The sequence below is a fragment of the Capricornis sumatraensis genome, chromosome 5 (genome assembly GCF_032405125.1).
Source record: "Capricornis sumatraensis isolate serow.1 chromosome 5, serow.2, whole genome shotgun sequence".
Taxonomy (NCBI): Eukaryota; Metazoa; Chordata; class Mammalia; order Artiodactyla; family Bovidae; genus Capricornis; species Capricornis sumatraensis.
Genome location: NC_091073.1, coordinates 56,108,608 through 56,128,664, shown reverse-complemented (window position 1 = coordinate 56,128,664; position 20,057 = coordinate 56,108,608). Strand labels below are relative to the sequence as shown.

General features: G+C 39.3%; 1 protein-coding gene across 5 annotated transcripts in view; it reads left to right on the top strand.

The window, feature by feature from the left end:
* ST7 (suppression of tumorigenicity 7) overlaps positions 1–20,057 on the top strand; it is a 273,873-nt gene that overhangs the window by 189,792 nt on the left and 64,024 nt on the right. For all 5 annotated transcript variants that reach the window (XM_068972731.1, XM_068972729.1, XM_068972728.1 and 2 more), the window contains one exon: positions 15,978–16,092. In XM_068972731.1, coding sequence (XP_068828832.1) covers positions 15,978–16,092 — 115 coding nt within the window. The remainder of the gene's footprint in view (positions 1–15,977; positions 16,093–20,057) is intronic.

Sequence of the window (20,057 nt, the reverse complement as noted above, 5' to 3'; positions counted from 1 at the left end):
CAGGAAAATCTAGGAGTCCACAGGTTTATAGCTTGAGCGGCTTCCTGATGGTCATAGCATTTATAGAAAGGAAGACAAAATAGGAGAGGAACAGAGTTTCAGGGGAAAGCAAGGATTCTGTTTTGGCCACATTAAATTTGAAATGGCCTTTTTACCTCCAGGTAGGGACATCAAGAGGGCAACTGGGTATGTGTCTGGAACTCAGGGGTGAGGAATTTGGGAGTTATCAACATAAATGTAGGAGTTAAAACCCTGGTATTGCGTGAAATCATGTGTGCAGAGGTGAACAAAGGTTCATCTCTGTATGAAATCATGTAGGCAGAAAGAAAGAAGGTTAAGAAGTGAGCTCTGTGGTCTCCAGCATTGATGGTTTGGGTCTAGGAGAAGCATCCAGTGGTTTCTGAGAAAGAGCACCTAGAAATGAATGAAATCAGTAGATTCTGGTCAAAGAGTTGCATAGATGGGACTCATCTAGATGTCACAGTCTGGAGTTTGGCTATGACCTTGGGTTATTTAACTACAGGAGAGGGATAGTCTTTTCCTTAGAGATGGTAAAACAGTTGAGGCTCTTGAATACTAGGTGGGATGTTTACACGGACTGTAATCATCTATATGGAGGGTAGGACTTGATGTTAAGAATAAGAGTTGGAGACAGGTGTCAGAATTTTCAGTGTATGAGGGTCTGTCACCTGGTAGAAAACCCAGTCTGATGGTGGCAGGTGCTGGTGCTTTATGGCGTGCATTTCAGAGGAGTAGGAAGTGGGCCCCAGGGCTGAGCAGTAACAATCTAGATGTGCTTTGGGGAACTAGAAGAAGCTAGCCCTGCATCCTGCTGGTAGACACGAGCTTTGTCTGGGAAATTGACAGAAGCCGTGAACTCACGCTTCTGTTCTGTAAATAGCTAATGGAGGTGTTGGAAAATTTGTATGTCATGGACTCGGGTTTCAGGAGGGTAGAGTGGAAAGACATGGGGAGGAAGAACACTGGAAGGCCAAGGGATTACAGAGTGGGGTGTGGATGACTGTCAAGGTTGGAGTACTGACCTTCTGCCTGTTGCTATGAAAGCATCTTTCATAACTGTAAACTTTCAGCATGACCTTGTTGTGAAATGCTTGTCAGGATGAGTATTTATTCACTGTGCCTGATAACCAGATGAGTTAATCTTCTGACTAGAGTTATTTACCATTACCTGTGTGGATATGGAATGGTGTCTGCCAAACACAGTTATAGTGGTTTTGACATAAAAAGTCCTTTCTGGCAGTAACTGTTGGCCAGTATGTTTAGCTGCTCCTTGAGGCCACTCCTGGAACAGGAGAGCCACGTCATGTCGTCACAGATGGAAGGATGTTTATCGTCTTATTTCCTGTTACCAGGGTTGTGTCCTACGCATTTGAAATAAGCATCAAATTGTTCAGATTTGTTCATGATTTCAGGGCTAGGGCACAGCCCTATTTGAAGCAGTTTAAGATGATAAAGAAAATGTTTTACTCAATGTGTTCCCTCTCAGTTTTGAAGATTGGTATAAATTATTATTTCCCCAAGACAAGATGAGGCTGATTTCTCTGCCCTCTTCTCCAGCTTCACCTTCAGGGTTCCTGAAACTGCAGTTTACCTTAAAGTTTAAAGTAAGGAGAGATTTTAGATGTATATTGACACAATATTATAACGTAGATGAAACAGTGGTACTATCAAGATCCTTGCTTTTTGAAAGGGATGTCTTACAGGTGTGTGTGTACATGTACGTGCTCAGTCACATGTGCCTCTTTGCGATCCCATAGACTGTAGCCCGCCAGGCTCCTCTGTCCATAGAATTTTCCGGTCAAGAATACTGGCGTGGACTGCCATCTCCTCCTCCAGGGGATCTTCCCAACCCAGGAATCAAACCCGACTCTCTTGCATCTGCTCCATTGACAGGCAGATTCTTTACCAACTGGGCCACCAGAGTGAGGTGAAAAACAAGAATGTCACTAAGGAAAGTAGAGGTTGAGGAAGAGAATCTTTGAAGATTGCCTTTGTTTTATCTTTAACTGATTGAGTACCAAATGGAAGAGGAAGTTTTATATTGAAAATATTTTTATTAGGATCTGTATAAATCCAAAGCTTGTCTCGTTCACTAGAAATTTTTAAGGAAAATTTCTTTCTCTGTAATGAACTGAGCATAATTCTGACAAGAAAAGTAGGTAATTAGATAACCTTCCATCCCTCTTAATTTTTTGCGAGGGACAGGGTGGGGGGTGGTCATACCAAGCTGTCATTGGATAATTCACCATCATCCCCACAACTTCCACTTCCCTTTCCAGTTCTTGGTGATTAATATTTTTACATCATGTACTCAGCTCAGTGAAGAACTAGTTAACTAGTGATTTAACTAACTGTGAATATCATGTATTGGTCATATAACTTTGCAATAGATGCAATTTAGTATTTCCTTTTAGATTCATTCTGAAAATGACATTTCTTATTAACGTATGTTTACACCTCTCAGGACTGCATTTTGTAGAGGTGTGTGTAACTGGAACTTGCAGGGGCCTCTGAGGACACTAGTAAACGATTGTTTTGCTTTCATGGCCCTCAGTGTCAGTAAAAATCAATGACAAAATAATAGGCATGCAATACAGAGTGTATTTTCTATTTTTTGTTTATGTCCTTATTTGAAACTGTAATTAAGCAATGTCAAATTGCAACTGTAAGAAAATAGTATCTGCTGTTTGAATATAATACAGGCCAAGTTCTATAAACTTTAATTAGGCCAAGCTTGCATTGACCTCAGTAGGAATCTGGCTAAGAATCTCTTTTAATTACCTCTGCCTTAAAATATGTAAGAATTTTCATATTGCTTTTCTCACTCAAAGAACAATGCATGGGTAGCTAAACTAATAAAATGTTTAAATAGATACAAATCAAACTTGAAAAGTTTAAACTGTTGTTTTCATCCTGTAAGTCAGCTGAGAAAAAGCATACAGATTGTAGTTCTAAATTATGTCCGTAGAGTATTTCAAATCCAGTAAATTAACTCTCTTTTTTTTTTCCCTACTTGAGCTCATAAATGTTAACCTTAGAAGTGTCTCAAATTCTTTCATTGAAATAAAGTTGAACTGACAATAGCCAGATGATGTAAAATTGAAACTGAAATTCTATCCTTGGCCCATCCCATGTTCTTCCCCCTAGGTATTAGAGGAATCATAGGAGAGTTAATGTTTTCATTGTACGTGAACTGTAATATTTGGGCAAAACAGGGTATATAAATTTCTTACTGCCAGGAGAAAGCAATTACCAACGCAGGGAAGATAGCTGACAATAAATAAACAAAACTATACTAGATAGGAGTTTAAACATTTATTTAAAATGACTTAGCTTATAGAAAACAGGCCTTTGTAGTTATCATATGCCTTCATTTGAGTTTCTTAGTAGGAAGGCTAATTATGTCACCAAGCTATTTTTTGCACATTATTTTAAAATAAATAAATCAAGATACGTTATATTGTGCAGTTAAACTCCAAAAGGAAACTATCGCACACAGCAAAACAAATAGCTCACTTTTCAAGCCCCGAATTGTGTCTGGGTGCACTGTGAGCTAGTGCACATATTATCCTTATCTTGCAGATGAGAAAAATCAGCTCACCTGGTGCCAAGAAACTCCACTGTCCCTGTATGGGAACCCAGGCCTATCTGATTCCAGACTGTGGAGATCTTGGCTTTCGTAATGTGCTACCTTCCCTACATGGAGTCCTTTTCAGCAGCCCCACTGCCATGTCCAGTGCTTTCTCCTTTACTTTGAAAACAATGTGTCATAGGAATCTTTGTGGTTCTGGAGAAGAAGCAGGAAGGAATTTTATGACAGAGGAGTTTTATTGTTAGGTGGTCTCATCTAAGTCTAACCCCAACCCCAACTCCAACCCCAGTCCCAGGACTAAGGGGATAGGGAGGGAAGGAACTTACAGTCATCTTAACTCTGAGGCATCCTTCAAGGTAAAACAATAATTCATATATTTCTTCACACCACATCTGTCCATGGCCCTACTCTCTGAAACTCAGATGGAGGAGAATTGGGTCTCTGAGATGTGGTTCATCTGAGATTAGCTATCATTATCTTGTCATTATTATCAGATTCAACTGCAGTACATTAAAATCTATTAGCTCAAATTATTTTTTTGTTTGTTGAGGAAATTCTCTAAATGTTGTTTAATCAGACATTGACCTTTTCTTAGATGCTAGCCATGAAATTAAAAGATACTTACTCCTTGGAAGGAAAGTTATGACTAACCTAGATAGCATATTCAAAAGCAGAGACATTACTTTGCCAACAAAGATCCGTCTAGTCAAGGCTATGGTTTTTCCAGTAGTCAAGTATGGATGTGAGAGTTGGACTATAAAGAAAGCTGAGCCCAGAAGAATTGATGCTTTTGAACTGTGGTGTTGGAGAAGACTCTTGAGAGTCCCTTGGACTTCAAGGAGATCCAACCAGTCCATCCTAAAGGAGATCAGTCCTGGGTGTTCATTGGAAGGACTGATGCTAAAGCTGAAACTCCAGTACTTTGGCCACCTCATGTGAAGAGTTGACTCATTGGAAAAGACTCTGATGCTGGGAGGGATTGGGGGCAGGAGGAGAAGGGGACGACAGAGGATGAGATGGCTGGATGGCATCACTGACTCGATGGATGTGAGTTTGAGTGAACTCCGGGAGTTGGTGATAGACAGGGAGGCCTGGCGTGCTGTGATTCACGGGATCGCAAAGAGTTGAACACGACTGAGTGACTGAACTGAGCTGAGCAATATTTTAAGGAGCTATAGTCAAACCCTCAACAGGAGGAAGTAATTTTGCTTCAAAAGGAAATTAGAAAATAGGAAAACAAATTAAAGTCTAAATGAGGAGTATGAAACTCTTGAGGAATTACAAATGAAAAGTACATTTAATGAGCTTCCTATGTTTGAAGAAGCGACTTTATATATAAAAGTTTAATATATTGAAATATAATCTCACCACTCAGAATTAATTATAGTTAATAATAAATAGCAGTAAGTTAATAATTTAAAATTTTATCATAAAACAATATAAAGCTATAGACCCCCATATGACTGCCGTTCTCAGCCATCCGTCTCTCCTTAGGTGCCAGGAACTTTGTTTTTCAGTTAGTTTTCATATGTTTATATATAATATACCCATAAACAATATGTAGAATCATTTTGTGTGGATTAAAAGTTTTAATTGTTATACTCTACAGGCTGTTTCCTAGAGTATTTCTAGAGAACACAAAACTGCTTGATTTGTCTACATTACGATATATTAAACATAACTTATTCCTTTTTCCTGCTGAATAGCATTTTGTCATGAGTATGCCTCATTTGATCTATCCATTCAGCATGTTTATACAGTACTCCTCCTCCTGTGTGAATATCCCAGTATGTAAATCCTCAGAAATGTGTGTGAATGGTCTCTAGGAAACAGAGCTGGAAGAGGAAGTGCTGGGTTGTAGAGTAGGCCTTTTTCCATTTTATTAAGGTCTGTCAAACCAGCTGTGTGTAACAGATGTTCTATTTTTCCAATGTAATATCACTATGATACTCATTTTATGAAGACCTTTTGATTTTTGAAACTTATTCCTGTTAACCAGGGATTGGCAATTTAAGGCCTGTGGCCAAATCTGATCTGCCTGTTTCTGTAAGTTGTTTTATTGAAACCTAACCTCACTCGTTCATTTATGTACTGTCCATGGCAGCTCTCATGCTGTAATGTCAGAGCTGAGTAGTCACAACAGAGACCATATGGCTCACAAAGCCCAAACTATTTACTGTCTGGCTCTTTACAGAAAAAAATTTGCTGACTCCTGGAATTATAGTATTACCTACTGTCACTCTGTTTATTGTTTTGCTTTTTAAATTATCTAGTATTCAGCTACATAAATAAATATCATAATTTCAGAATATGATAGAAGCAATGGAAAATGGTTGAGTGAGCTGGTGACAATAGATAGATGGTAGAGAGAGTCTGGGAAGAGGCCATTTGACGAGAAAACCGAGGCTCAGAGAGTAATATGTACAAAGTCACGCAGGTAGTAAGTGGTATAAGTGGGATTTAAGCTCAGGAATAACTCCAAATATAGAGGGCTCTTTCCTCTGTAATATAGCCATCCTCATATGTTCATGCAAACACAATACCAAGCAAATAGCTAAGTGTTATAACAAAGAAGCCTCAGCAAAATTGTTTAGTTCTCCTAGACTTGGCAGGCCAGAGACAGAGTTTTGATGTATTGAAATTTGGAATCGGTAATGATGACTGGGTTTGCATCATAGTCCCAGCACTGACTTGGCTGAGTCACTTAAATTTGCAGCCTTCATTGTTGTTTGGAGGGGTGAGGGTGGGCGGGAGCTGTCTGTAAACTGAGGAGGGTGTTTAGATGATCTCCATGGGCTCTTCTGGCTCTCACTTTCTATGATGCTGTGACTTTAGGAGGTGGCATTTGATCTAGGCTTTGGAGGCTGGGGTGATTTTGACAGGCTGCCTTGTAAATGAAGAGAAAAGGTATTCCAGGTGGTATGAAGAGTCTGAATAAAAACTCAGTGGCTAGTAACTGTAGAAAGAATTCTAGAGATGGTTATAATGGTCTGATCTGACAAGGCTAGAGTTTAATCCTGAGAAGACAGGGGAGGCACGAGTCTGTCACTGAGCTGAGAGAGAGCCTGAAAGTTATGCTTTGGAGCTGGGACATTTTCCCTTGGAATTAGGGGGATTTAAAAGGTCCTCTGCCTTGAGCATCCCTGCCCAGTGACCAGCCTCTCTCTTGCTATGAAATTTCAATGATGGAGACTTCTATAGACCATCTGTTCATTTTCTGATAACTCTAAGAAAATTCTTCCTTACCTTTAGTCAAAGCGTATGACTTCTAGCTATACCTTTTATAAGATGCAGTTTATGCACAGTCATTGGAAGATTTTAAATGGTAGAGGAACATATATACATATATATGTAAAAATATGCTTATACATATTCTTTTCTAGATTCTTTTTCACTATAGGTTATTATAAGATAGTAAATATAGTTCCCTAGGCTGTACAGTAGGTCCTTGTTGTATTTCTATTTTATAGTAGGTCCTTGTATCTCTTTTATATATAGTAGTGTGTATCTGTTAGTCCCAAACTCTTAATTTATCCCTCCTCTCTCCTTTCCCCTTTGGTTAACCACATGAGTCTGTTTTGTAAATAAGTTCATTTGTACCATTTTTTATGTTCCACATGATGTGATATGAAATTTGTCTTTCTCTGTTTGGCTTGCTTTTATTAGTATGTTAATCTCTAGGTCTGTCCATGTTTCTGCAAAGGACATTATTTCATTCTTTTTATTTTATGGCTGAGTAATGTTCCATTGCATATATGGACCACATCTTCTTTATCCACTCATCTGATGACGGACACTTAAGTTGTTTCCATGTCTTGACCATTGTAAATAGTGCTGCTATGAACATGGAAACTGAAGTGACCGCGTTGATTGCTCAATTGTGTCCGACTCTTTGCAGCTCCCTGGACTGTAGCCACCAGGCTCCTCAGTCCATGGAATTCTCCAGGCAAGAATACTTGTTGCTATTTCCTTCTCCAGGAGATCTTCCTGACCCAGGGATCAAACCTGGGTCTCCAACATTGTAGGCAGATGCTTTACCATCTGAGTCACCAGGATGCGAACATGGGGGTGCATGTATTTTTTTGAATTAGTGTTAAAGCTTCTGCCTCCAATGCGGGAGACCCGGGTTCAATCCCTGGGTCGGGAAGATCCCCTGGAGAAGGAAATGGCAATCCACTCCAGTATTCTTGCCTGGAGAATCCCATGGATGGAGAAGCCTAGTTGGTTACAGTCCATGGGGGTTGCAAAGAGTCAGACACGACTCAGTGACTTCACCTTCACCACCTTCTCTTCCAGATCAATGACCAAGAATGAGATTGCTGGATCTTATTGGTAACCCTGTTTTTAGTTTTTGAAGGAACCTCTATACTGGTCTCCATAGTGGCTGTCCCAATTTACATTATCACCAGTGATGTAGGAGGGTTTCCTTTTCTCTGCACCTTCTCCAGCAGTTATTATTTGTCGATGTTTTGATGATGGCCATTCTGACTGGTGTGAGGTGATATCTCACTGTAGTTTTGATTAGCATTTCTCTCATAATAACAGTGTTGAGCATTTTTCTTCAAGTGCTTGTTAGCCATCTGTGTGGCTTCTTTGGAGAAATGTCTATATAGGTCTTCTGCTCATATTTTGATTGGGTTGTTTATTTTTTTGATAATGAGCTGTATGAGCTTATTGTGTAACTTAGAAATTAAGACCTTGTCAATTGTGCCGTTTGGAAATATTTTTTCTCCTGTTTCATATGTTGTCTTTTTATTCTGTTGATGAATTTCTTTGCTATGCAGAAACTTCTAAGTTCAAGATCCCATTAAAAAATTTTTGCTTTTATTTCTATTGCCTTGGGAGACTGACCTAAGAAGACATTGCTACAATTTATGTCAGAGACAATTCTGCCTATATTTTCTTTTAGGAGTTTTTTGTGTCATGTCCTGTATTTAAGTCTTTAAGGCATTTTGAGTTTATTTTTGTATATGATGTGAGGGAGTGTCCTTACTTCATTAATTTACATGTGGCTCTCCAACTTTCCCAACACCACTTGCTGAAGAGATTGTCTTTTCTCCGTTGTATATTTTTGCCTCCTTTGTCAAAGATTAATTGATCACAGGTGGGTAGATTTATTTCTAGGCTCTCTTTTCTGTTCTGTTGATCCGTATATCTGCTTGTGTGCTAGTACCATGCTATTTTGATTATTGTAGCCTTGTAGTATTGTCTGAGGTCTGGGAGGGTTAGACCTTCAGCTTTGTTCTTTCTCAGATTGCCTTAGCAATTCTGAGTCTTTTGTGGTTCCATATAAATATTAGGATTTTTGTTCTTGTTCTCTGAAGAATTTCATGGGTAATGATAAGGACTGGATTAAAACTGTAAATTGCTTTGGTAATATGTCCATTTTAATAATATAAATTCTTTTAATCCAAGAGCATGGGATTTTTTCCATTTCTTTGAGTCATCTTTAATTTCCTCTTTCAATGTTTTATAGTTTTCAGAGAAGTCAATATTCTCAAAAAGAGTTTTTCCACCCCCATCTAAAGAATGTATGTATATTCCTTTCAAAAATATTACAACTTATGGTAAATATGAAGGAAGCAATAAAAATCTTCCTAGATGAATATGAATCTAGATGGACTTGATTCAGTCAGCAGGTAGAACTGAAGTCTCCCTTGACAAAGAAGAAATTCTACCAGTGGATAGCAGTTCCAGTCTGTCCTGAGAAGTTTAGACTCACCTAGGCAGCCTATAATCACGTAAGCCAGCTCCCTGCTTCTCCCTTTCTCTCTCCTCACTCCCACCCCGGCATTATTGTGTATACACACACATACACACACACCGAGGAATCTCCCACTGGTTCTGTTTTACTAGTAGAACGCTGGTACATCAAGTCTGAACATATTTCAAAAATAATTTTAGTTCTCTCTTCATACTTAGCATTTTAGACAAACCAATCCCTTGGATAAATATAGCCACCTAGAAATGAAACTCATTACTTTATAGTCACATTATTATATTATCACTCCTATTACATCTGAATTCCTCACTTCCCTCTGGCAAACCACAAATTCTAAAAGAGTAAAATTAAGCTAAACAAAACCTACTTGAGAGTATAAAGTACTGAATTTTCATGTAAAGTGTAAAAGTCTTAAATAAACTATAGCAGTAAGAAGATAAAATTATTAAAACTTCTGCTACAGGTTATGCACAATCACACTGAAAACAGTTTCTATGAAAACGCCATAGTCTAAAAGAAATTTTAATTCACTAAAAGTCTAACAAACTGTAGACAGATGCCCAAACATTTCCTGCATCCAAAACATCAAAAAAGATGAATAATTTGAGAAATATTCCAAACCAAAGCACTCAAGGCTGCCATATATACATTACTATTCTGGCCTTCAGTTCAGTTCAGTTCAGTCGCTCAGTCGTGTCTGACTGTTTGCGACCCCATGAATCACAGCACGCCAGGCCTCCCTGTCCATCACCAACTCCCAGAGTCTACTCAAACTCATGTTCATCGAGTCAGTGATGCCATCCAGCCATCTCATCCTGTGTCGTCCCCTTCTCCTCCTACCCCCAATCCCTTCCAGCATCAGGGTCTTTTCCAATGAGTCAACCCTTCACATGAAGTGGCCAAAGTATTGGAGTTTCAGCTTAAGCATCAGTCCTTCTAATGAACATCCAGGGCTATCTCTAGAATGGACTGGTTGGATCTCCTTGCAGTCCAAAGGACTCTCAAGAGTCTTCTCCAACACCACAGTTCAAAAGCATCAATTCTTCGGCGCTCAGCTTTCTTCACAGTCCAACTCTCACATCTATACGTGACCACTGGAAAACCATAGCCTTGACTAGACGGACCTTTGGTGGCAAAGTAATGTCTCTGCTTTTCAATATGCTATCTAGGTTGGTCATAACTTTTCTTCCAAGGAGTAAGCGTCTTTTAATTTCATGGCTGCACCATCTGCAGTGATTTTGGAGCCCCCGCAAAATAAAGTCTGACACTATTTCCACTTAACCAGAAAATAACTACTAATAAAACATTTGGATGTATTTCTAATCAAGTACGTCTTTATGCATAGATACAAAAGAAAAGCTTGATATTATTGTCAAGTTTTGTTCGTATCTTGCTTTTTCTAATGTAATGTCACATGTCTATGTTTCCCAGGCCATGCCATTAATAATTATTTGATAATTTAGCTACTAATGACTATATGTTATAGTCCCAAAGATGACTATATCTTATTTTATGTAAATGTCTCATAGTAGATAAATTTTTAAGTTGCTTGCATTTTTCATCACTGTAAATGATGTTGTAAAAAACAGTCTTGTTTGTAAATTTGTACTCACATCTGCCTGTTTCCACACCAGTGGTTGCCTTTTAAGCAGGGTTGTGATGAACTCAAATGTGTTTCTTTGAAAAACTGTTATGAAAGTAATGTGAAGAGTGGGTTGGAAAAAGGTGATTCCAGAAGCAGGCAGAGGAAAGATGCCATTAGAGCAATTTAGGCCAAGTATAAGAGCATAAACTAAATTATTGGTAGCAAGGTCAGAGAAAAGAGGAAGTGGTAATGTTTCTTAAAATGTTTGTTTGTTTTATGTTTGTTTTTTTGCATGACAGAATTTTCTTTGAACTTGATGAAAGCTGCCAGCATTTTTTTTACATGTTAATTCATGGGTTTAAAGACCTCTAAGAAAAAAAAAATAAATAAATAAAGACCTGTAAGGAGGTGGCTGTAGTGGGCATGTTATAGAGATTCTTAACACAGGGCTTAATGGTTCTTTTCCAAAGTATGAAATACCAAGGGGACGAACAGGTTTGAAGGGTTGGCTTTGGAAGGAGGAGTTTATGAGCCTAGTATTAGATGGATCAGGTAAAACTGTCAGGGAGAGAGCTTATAAATTGATATAATGGCTTAGGAGAGAGGTCAGAACAGAATTTGAGGATGTGGGAGCCATCCCCACAAAAGTGGTAGTATTGAGACCCCGGACATGAAAGTGTCCTAGCGATCAGCATGTTTATGCAAAGAATACTTGGGACATACCCAGGCAGACAGCTTACTCCTAAGTAGCAGAAAAGGGGGAAACTAGAGAAGGAGCTATAAGATGAATATGAAGAAAACCAGAAGAAAATGGTATGGAGGAAGCCAAGAGAGACAAGAGTTTCAAGAAGTCATCAAACTGTCAAATGTTGCTGACGTCAAGCAAGAAAAGGACTGGAGGGCGTCCACAGGAGCAATTTAAGTCACCTGGAAATGTGGGATGAGCAGATCCAGAGAAATTGTGGGGCTGGAAGCCAGATTGTAGATTACAGTGAGGAGTGAAGGGAGCAGAGGGAGTAGAATACTCATGGCTCTTCTCTAAGAAAGCCTGTTGTGAAAGGCTGGAGAAGGTCAGGTGATAACTGGAGTGAGCTGGGGCAGTGGAAGGTTCACTCTTTCTTCTTGTTTATATTCAGGAAGCAAAGCTAGACTTCCAAATTGTAATATGACTTCAATTGCCTTTCCAACATTTGCTATTTGCTATGTTTAAAATTCTTTTATTGGTGATTGTTTTTTGGACATGGTATGTTGTGTCCAAGCATCCAGTGAAAGCATTGCTGCCCAAACTCCTAGCATCATCGAGTTCTATTTAAACAAGCCCAGACCTCCATGTTTGATCATAGTTTCATTGGATCTTTTAAATGTATTTATTTATATTACACAAAGAATAATTACTTTACAATACTGTGATGGCTTCTGCCATACATCAGCATGAATCAGCCATAGGCATACATGTGTTAGATTTTAATTAGATTCCCCTTTCAGTTTTTAAGCGTCAACATACTAGTATTTGGAACTGCAGTTTTTAAATTACAGAATAAGACTTGAGTCCTTGAAGTTTGACCTCTACCTAAAGAATTGATCAAAAATGTTTAATGTTTAAATGTTGTAGTTTAGAGAATATCTTTATTGTATTGCCAAATGCTGAGTGATAGAGAGATTTAATTCTAACAAGCACTAATTAGAAAGAAAAAAATTAAAAAGTGATGTGAACCAGAATCAGAGTAAACCAGGCAAGGAATACTTTTACTGGTTGCAGAAAATCAACAATGCGTAATACAGTCATATTCACTTCCTTTACTAGCAGTGGAAATACTGCAGGCTGTCTCTAGGAGGTTTAGACAGGCTTATTGAAGACATAATCATTTTGATAGGTGTTATTTGTTGGTAATATGATGCCTTGAAGTTGCAGAAAATTATTTGTTTTTAGAGATATGATAAATGGTTCTTGGATTTTTTAAAAACAAAACAATATGGCAAAGGTTTCTAACTTGGAGGAAGTGAATAGTCAGTGAAGTGTCTCCACTGGTTTCTTGTTTAATAATAAATTTTCAATTTTGAGGGGTATTATTTCTCTAAGCACAATTGCTTTAAATATACTGACATCAAAAAAAGAAGTATTACTTCTTTAGAGGTCACTGTGTTATAATAAAAAACACTTATCCATTTAGTAAATTAAATAGAGAGCATATATGTATATGGACTTCTCTGTTGGCTCAGGCACTAAAGAATCTGCCTGCAATGCAGGAGACCTGGGTTCAATCCCTGGGATGGGAAGATCCCCAGGAGGAAGGCATGGCAACCCACTCCAGTATTCTTGCCTGGAAAATCCCCATGGACAGAGGAGCCTGGCGAGCTATAGTCCATGGGGTCACAAAGAGTAGGACATGACTGAGTGACTAAGCACAGTTCAGTTCAGTTGCTCACTCGTGTCTGACTCTTTGCGTCCCCATGAATCACAGCATGACAGGCCTCCCTGTCCACCAACTCCCGGAGTTTACCCAAACTCATGTCTATCGAGTTGGTGATGCCATCCAGCTTTCTCATCCTCTGTTGTCCCCTTCTCCTCCTGCCCCCAATCCCTCCCAGCATCAGTGTATTTTCTAATGAGTCAACTCTTCCCATGAGGTGGCCAAAGTACGGGAGTTTCAGCTTCAGTATCAGTCCTTCCAATGAACATCCAGGACTGATCTCCTTTAGGATGGACTGGTTGGATCTCCTTGCAGTCCAAGGGACTCTCAAGAGTCTTCTCCAACACCACAGTTCAAAAGCATCAATTCTTCTGCACTCAGCTTTCTTTATAGTCCAACTCTCACATCCATACATGACCACTGGAAAAACTATAGCCTTGACTAGACGGATCTTTGTTGGCAAAGTAATGTCTCTGCTTTTGAATATACTATCTAGGTTGGTCATAACTTTCCTTCCAAGGAGTAAGCGTCTTTTAATTTCATGGTTGCAATCACCATCTGCAGTGATTTTGGAGGCCCCCAAAATAAAGTCTGACAGCTTCCCCATCAATTTGCCATGAAGTAATGGGACCAGATGCCATGATCTTAGTTTTCTGAATGTTGAGCTTTAAGCCAACTTTTTCACTCTCCTCTTTCACTTTCATCAGGAGGCTTTTTGGTTCCTCTTCACTTTCTGCCATAAGGGTGGTGTTATCTGCATATCTGAGATTATTAATATTTCTCCCGGCAATCTTGATTCCAGCTTGTGCTTCCTCCAGCCCAGTGTTTCTCATGATGTACTCTGCATATAAGTTAAATAAGCAGAGTGGCACAGCCTTTTCCTATTTGGAACCAGTCTGTTGTTCCATGTCCAGTTCTAACTGTTGCTTCCTGACCTGCATACAGGTTTCTCAAGAGGCAGTTCAGGTGGTCTGGTATTCCCATGTCTTCAAGATTTTCCAGAGTTTATTGTGATCCACACAGTCAAAGGCTTTGGCCTAGTCAAGAAAGCAGAAATAGATGTTTTTCTGGAACTCTCTTGCTTTTTCCATGATCCAGCAGATGTTGGCAATTTGATCTCTGGTTCCTCTGCCTTTTCTAAAACTGCTTGAACATCTGGAAGTTCACCGTTCACGTATTGCTGAAGCCTGGCTTGGAGAATTCTGAGCATTACTTTACTAGCCTGTGAGATGAGTGCAGTTGTGTGGTAGTTGGAGCATTCTTTGGCATTGCCTTTCTTTGGGATTAGAATAAAAACTGACCTTTTCTAGTCCTGTGGCCACTGCTGAGTTTTCCAAATTTGCTGGCATATTGATTGCAGCACTTTCACAGCATCATCTTTTAGAATTTGAACTAGCTCAACTGGAATTCCATCACCTCCACTAGCTTTGTTTGTAGTGATGCTTTCTAAGGCCCACTTGACTTCACATTCCAGGATGTCTGGCTCTAGGTGAGTGATGACATCATTGTGATTTTCTGGGTCGTGATACACACACATATATGAATACATCATTGCATATTTACACACGTATATGTGTGCATGTGTGACTTTGCCTTGTAAAGAACCTGGTTGTCTTTTCCTTAAGGTGAGATTTACCTTTCTTGAGGATAAGATTTTACTCTGAAATTCTTGGTCATGTCCTTTCTTCTTTCTCTTTGTTTTCCAGTGGAATTCATTATCATATCTTTTAACTCCCTTCGGACCTCTCTTCCTCCTGATGCTGTCTAGAACCTGAGCCTTTCCTTTAGTCATTCATTCACCATTCTAGCCTGTTCTCTTGCTCCTTGACTTTTCACTGAATCTAATTCAGTTTTTCCCAGGGTCAACCTTGTCATTTGACATCTTTGCCACTGTCCCTGGGCTGCTGAGCCCTGTCAGCTGAAACTTGACAACAGTGCCAATTGTAAACTCTCTAAATCCGTGGTCTCCAGTCTGTTGGGGTCCTAAGACAGCCTCTGTAATCCTTAATTATTCCACACTTTCTCCTCCGTCTTCCTACTTCTTCCCTGTTACCTGTTCCCTCAGTCTCAAAAAATAATCTTGACTCCTGTTTTATTGAGACGAACAGGCAGGAACTCCTTAACATCTTCTTTTACTACCATTCTCTGTCACTACCTGCAAATTTTCTCAACACATATCACCTCCTCGTTATTTTCCTACTTTTTGTCTTTAACTTGGCTATCAGGCTGCTCAAAAGAGCAATGCCTTTTGCTTCTCATTCTACCCTCTGGCTTCCATCCAGAGCTGCTGTTAACACCTAGCGATAGTTTTCCATGTTCACCCTATTTGGCCTTAAAGACATTTTAACGTTCATTACTGCCTCTAAGTATCTTCTTCAGTGTTCATAAAACTCCTCACTTTTGGATTTTTCTCCCACCTTAGGTTCTCACAAATTCAAAGTTGCTGTTCCCAAAAACAGCACAAAAAATTTTAAGCATTTAATGCTTTACAACATTATAATTGATATGAATGCTTGTAATTTAGTATTAATTGTACTTCTAAAAATTATACTATACTTTTATATATAGTATATAAATAACTCAGTATTAGTTATACCTTAAAAAATAAGAAACATATTAATTTTCCCTTGGTTTCTTCTTTCCTAGTTAATGAAGGAGTTCCCTCTCCTGAGCATGTTCAACATCCATGAAAACCTTTTAGAGGCTCTCCTGGAACTACAAGCATATGCTGATGTTCAGGCAGTCTTAGCAAAGTATGACGGTAAGTCCTTGGGTACTTTTATCTACTTGAGTATTCCTCTCTTCTTGATGTGTTTCAATGATTAGATGAGAAGGATCATTTCAAATAGCACAGCACTTTGATAACTATTGTCTTATGAATTTCCACCTGATTTCCATGGTCAAGAATCACTCAGAACCTCTGAAGGCAGCACATGCCCTGTAGGAACAGCACTGACCCCTCACTGGTTGACTGTGATCGCTACCTGTTGGTCGTGTAGATTTTTGAAGCAATAGAACAGCTAGGTTTTGTTGTTGTTTAGCTGCTAAGTCGTGTTCGAATATTTGCAACCCCATGGACTGTAGCCCGCCAGACTCCTCTATGCATGGTATTTCTCAGGCAGGAATACTGAAATGAGTTGCCATTTCCTTCACCAAAAACAGCTGTTAGCTTCTGCTACAAAACTTGTGACAGTTCAGTAATGTTTGAAGATGAAATCATGGCCCCTTCACCCCAGGTCTTCTCTTTTTTAGCAGAATAACTCCCATTTCTTCACATGAGAGCCTTTGCAGTCCCTTTGCCATTCCAACCTACTCACCCATGAGCTTATTTTATTTTGCCTTTTCTTAATAAACCAGAAATATAAGCTGGTACCACCCAGATATTTGAAAAATCTTCTTCTCAATTGCCATTGTCTTTGAATTTACTATTTGATTGATTATACACAATTTTCTACATAATTAGCTGTTAGAATCTCTGCAGAATTTCATACCATTCTGCCGTGTTCCATTAACTCTCTCCCCAAAATAAATATATTTGCTTATAAAATGGATGTTAGGAAGTGATTGTTTATGTTACATGATTTTTTTTTTACTTTATAAAATATTATTTATTAAGTAAGCATTTTTAGTGCATTTAAAGAATTATTGACATGTACACACTGCTATATTTAAAATAAAATGCCTTTCCGTGAAAAAAGAAAGAATTATTCAGGTCAAAATTTCTAGCAATTCATCAAACATATAGAGCCAACTATACTATTTGAGTCTGTGTTTTGACACACAGTTCCTCAAAAGGTATCTCTGAACTAGATTAGCGTTGTTACCCCCTGCAGCTGGAGGAACTGAGGCATCGTGAGACTGTTTTCATTTTGTTTTGTTGTTAATTCTTGCTCAGACTGATGGAAACTAAAAGCCCTCATCCAGTGATGGCACTGCTTGGCCTGTGCAAACATGAGCACCCTGTGTAAGAAAATAAATGCTACCTAGTATGGAACTGATTTGAGAAAGAGAGAAAAATGTGGCACACTTTACAGTAAACAAAATAAAGACTGTTTGGCCTTCATGTCAGCTCACTTTTGTTCTCTGTTACATGCTGGAATCTCACTGTTGGGCTGACCTTGGGAATCTAAGCCAGGAGACTACCTTAGAGGCAGAATGCTTATGGTACGCTGAGAGCCTTTGGTACCTAAGAAGCACGGCACATGGGTTCAGGTGGCCATGCGCCTTCCACAAAGTACCTCGAAGCCAGCAGTGTCATGGCAAGGCTTCAGTGTTCTCATCCCCAGGGTCAGCCTGCACTCAGCCTGCTACATCAAGGCGTGAGAAAGCTTTAGCCAATAGAGCCTTTGGGATCTCAGGTCTCTCCTAAGGCTCCTTTCATGAAGATCTCAGTTCATTACAGAAATCATCAGCTTTGTGTTACAAGACTGATTGTAAAATAAAGCAGTGAACTCATTTGGAGCTTTCTGTCGTCTGTCTCCATCCCATTGCACAGTCTCCTTGCCACAACAACCGAAAGCTGATTTATTAGATTCTGATAACATATGTTCACATTATTTGTTACAAGAGCCTGTCCCACCCTCCACTAAAACTTGGCTCTCACTTTGCTAAATTCCTTTGTTGCAAATGGACAAACTCACTATACCAAAGCCCTGTGTTGAGCTTTGTTTATGTTTGTACCTGGCAACAGAGATGATGTTCTTTCTCATTATTCATGGAAAAAGAGCCTCATTAGTGGCAGGACACATACTGTTGCTGAGATGCCTCGTTAGGGGTTTGGAGTTCAGCAGTGGTCAATACGCTGCAGATGACCTAACCCCAGCTGAATCCTGGAGGGTGTTTTGGCTCAGACTTGGCTCAGGCCTGTGTCATTTACAGTAGAAATATAATGAAGTGGCTGCTGAAGTTACTGTTCTCGAGGAGTAAGCTGCAGCCACACCAGACTATTAAAAACATGCCTCATCTTCTTCTCCCCGGACCAGAAAATGGGCTCTTTCCGGCTCATCCCTGCAGCTTTTCCTGGAGACCCAAAGGACCTCGACCCAGTTCTTATCCAATTTTCTTGCTCTGTGTGAGGAAGTGGAAGCTTCAGAGGGCTTGGAGTACAGACAGCAATTGGGGCGCCCTGCTCTTCACCCGGATTCTGATGTCATCATTGTAATCTGTGAGATGCTGGAGACAGCACTTTGAACCCCAGCCTCCCCATCCCTCACCATCGAGCCACACCCAGAGCAGCAGGATTAGATGTTATCTTTGCAAATCGGAATGCTCTGGTTGGGCAGCTGTTTCTTGGATGTTTTATGGGTACAGCAATCCTTCTTTATTACATTTGCTAGGTGGCTGAATTTTTTTAAGTAGTATGCGGGGAAGTGACACAATGGGATTGGTGCTGCTTCTCTGACCTTTGCAAAAAGGATTCAGAAATATGGCAAAGCACAGGGGAAAAAACACAGCATGTTCTGAGGAAAGGAGGAAGGCGGCATATATTCCCTTTGCCTCATTCTTATTCTTCTTCACTTCTATTTTCTTTTTCTTTGCTTTGACTTTTTAAAATGACATTTACAAAGTTCTTTTATAGGGAAGCCCTTTGGTAAGCCTGGATTCCAAGTTGGGATTACCAGTTAACTGGTCACCCCTCCTTGTAAACTGCAATCTAATTTTTACTTTTCCCTTCAGATAGCTTTTGATCTTATGTTATTCCAGCCATTAGTCTGAAATGCTGTCTTGCCATCCTCAGGAGTTTTCATGGTCTTCTAGTTTCAATCTGTTAACCAACATTATGGGTGAGCAATTTTTATCCAGGTGGTTGGTGTTGCTTTTGGAGGATCCTTCATACAATGACTGAAAAAACAGCAGCAGCTAACATTGAGTTCTTATGATGTATCATGGTCAGACATGATCCTAAGCTTGGCGTAGATGGACTCATTTATTCTTGCCACAGCATATGAGGTAGATACTATTATTAGCCCATTTTACAGCTGTGGCAACTGGTACAGAAAGGAGTTAAGTAACTTATTCAAGTGAAGAGCCTAAGATGCCACAGTAAAGCCATGGAGATATTATGTTGTGAGGGCAAAGAGGGAAACTTAGAACAGCCTTTATTTGATATGATGTGAATTCTACAAGGAAAGGAAAGCAAGAATAAATTGAGGTCATCTGACCCCAGGCCCATGCTCTTAACCATCATTCCACTTCCACTGTCTCTGCTGTTGGCAGTATATTTAATTGTTTCTATTAACACTCTTCCTGTTGTTATCATTGGTTCCAATTTATTGAGAACCTACCACGTGCCAAGCATATTATACACATTACCTATAACCCTTACAATGTCCTTGCAAGAAGGTAGTTATTCTGTTTTATCAGATGCAAAGCTGAGGCTTGTGAATTTAAGTAACTTTCAAAACCATATTCCTTGAAAACTGCAAAACTGCAGAACTGAGATGCAAATTCAGGTCTAGCTGGCTTTAGGAGTCCATGTGTTTTTCATAAACGTAAGCCTCATTGAAGTGACTTTCTTTTTCTCCCTCCTCTTATAAAGAATGAATTAGGCAGGCTGGAGCCATGGTACAGAATTTCAGTAATGCCAAATTGTCTTTTAAGATTTTTTAAAAATTATTCCTTAAGAACTGTGCATATCTGTATTTGTCTATCTTTCTGAAACCATCTCCAATCACCTTGTTCCTGATTTCATTAGTCACAAAAGGGATTTGATGTATGGTGTTCATT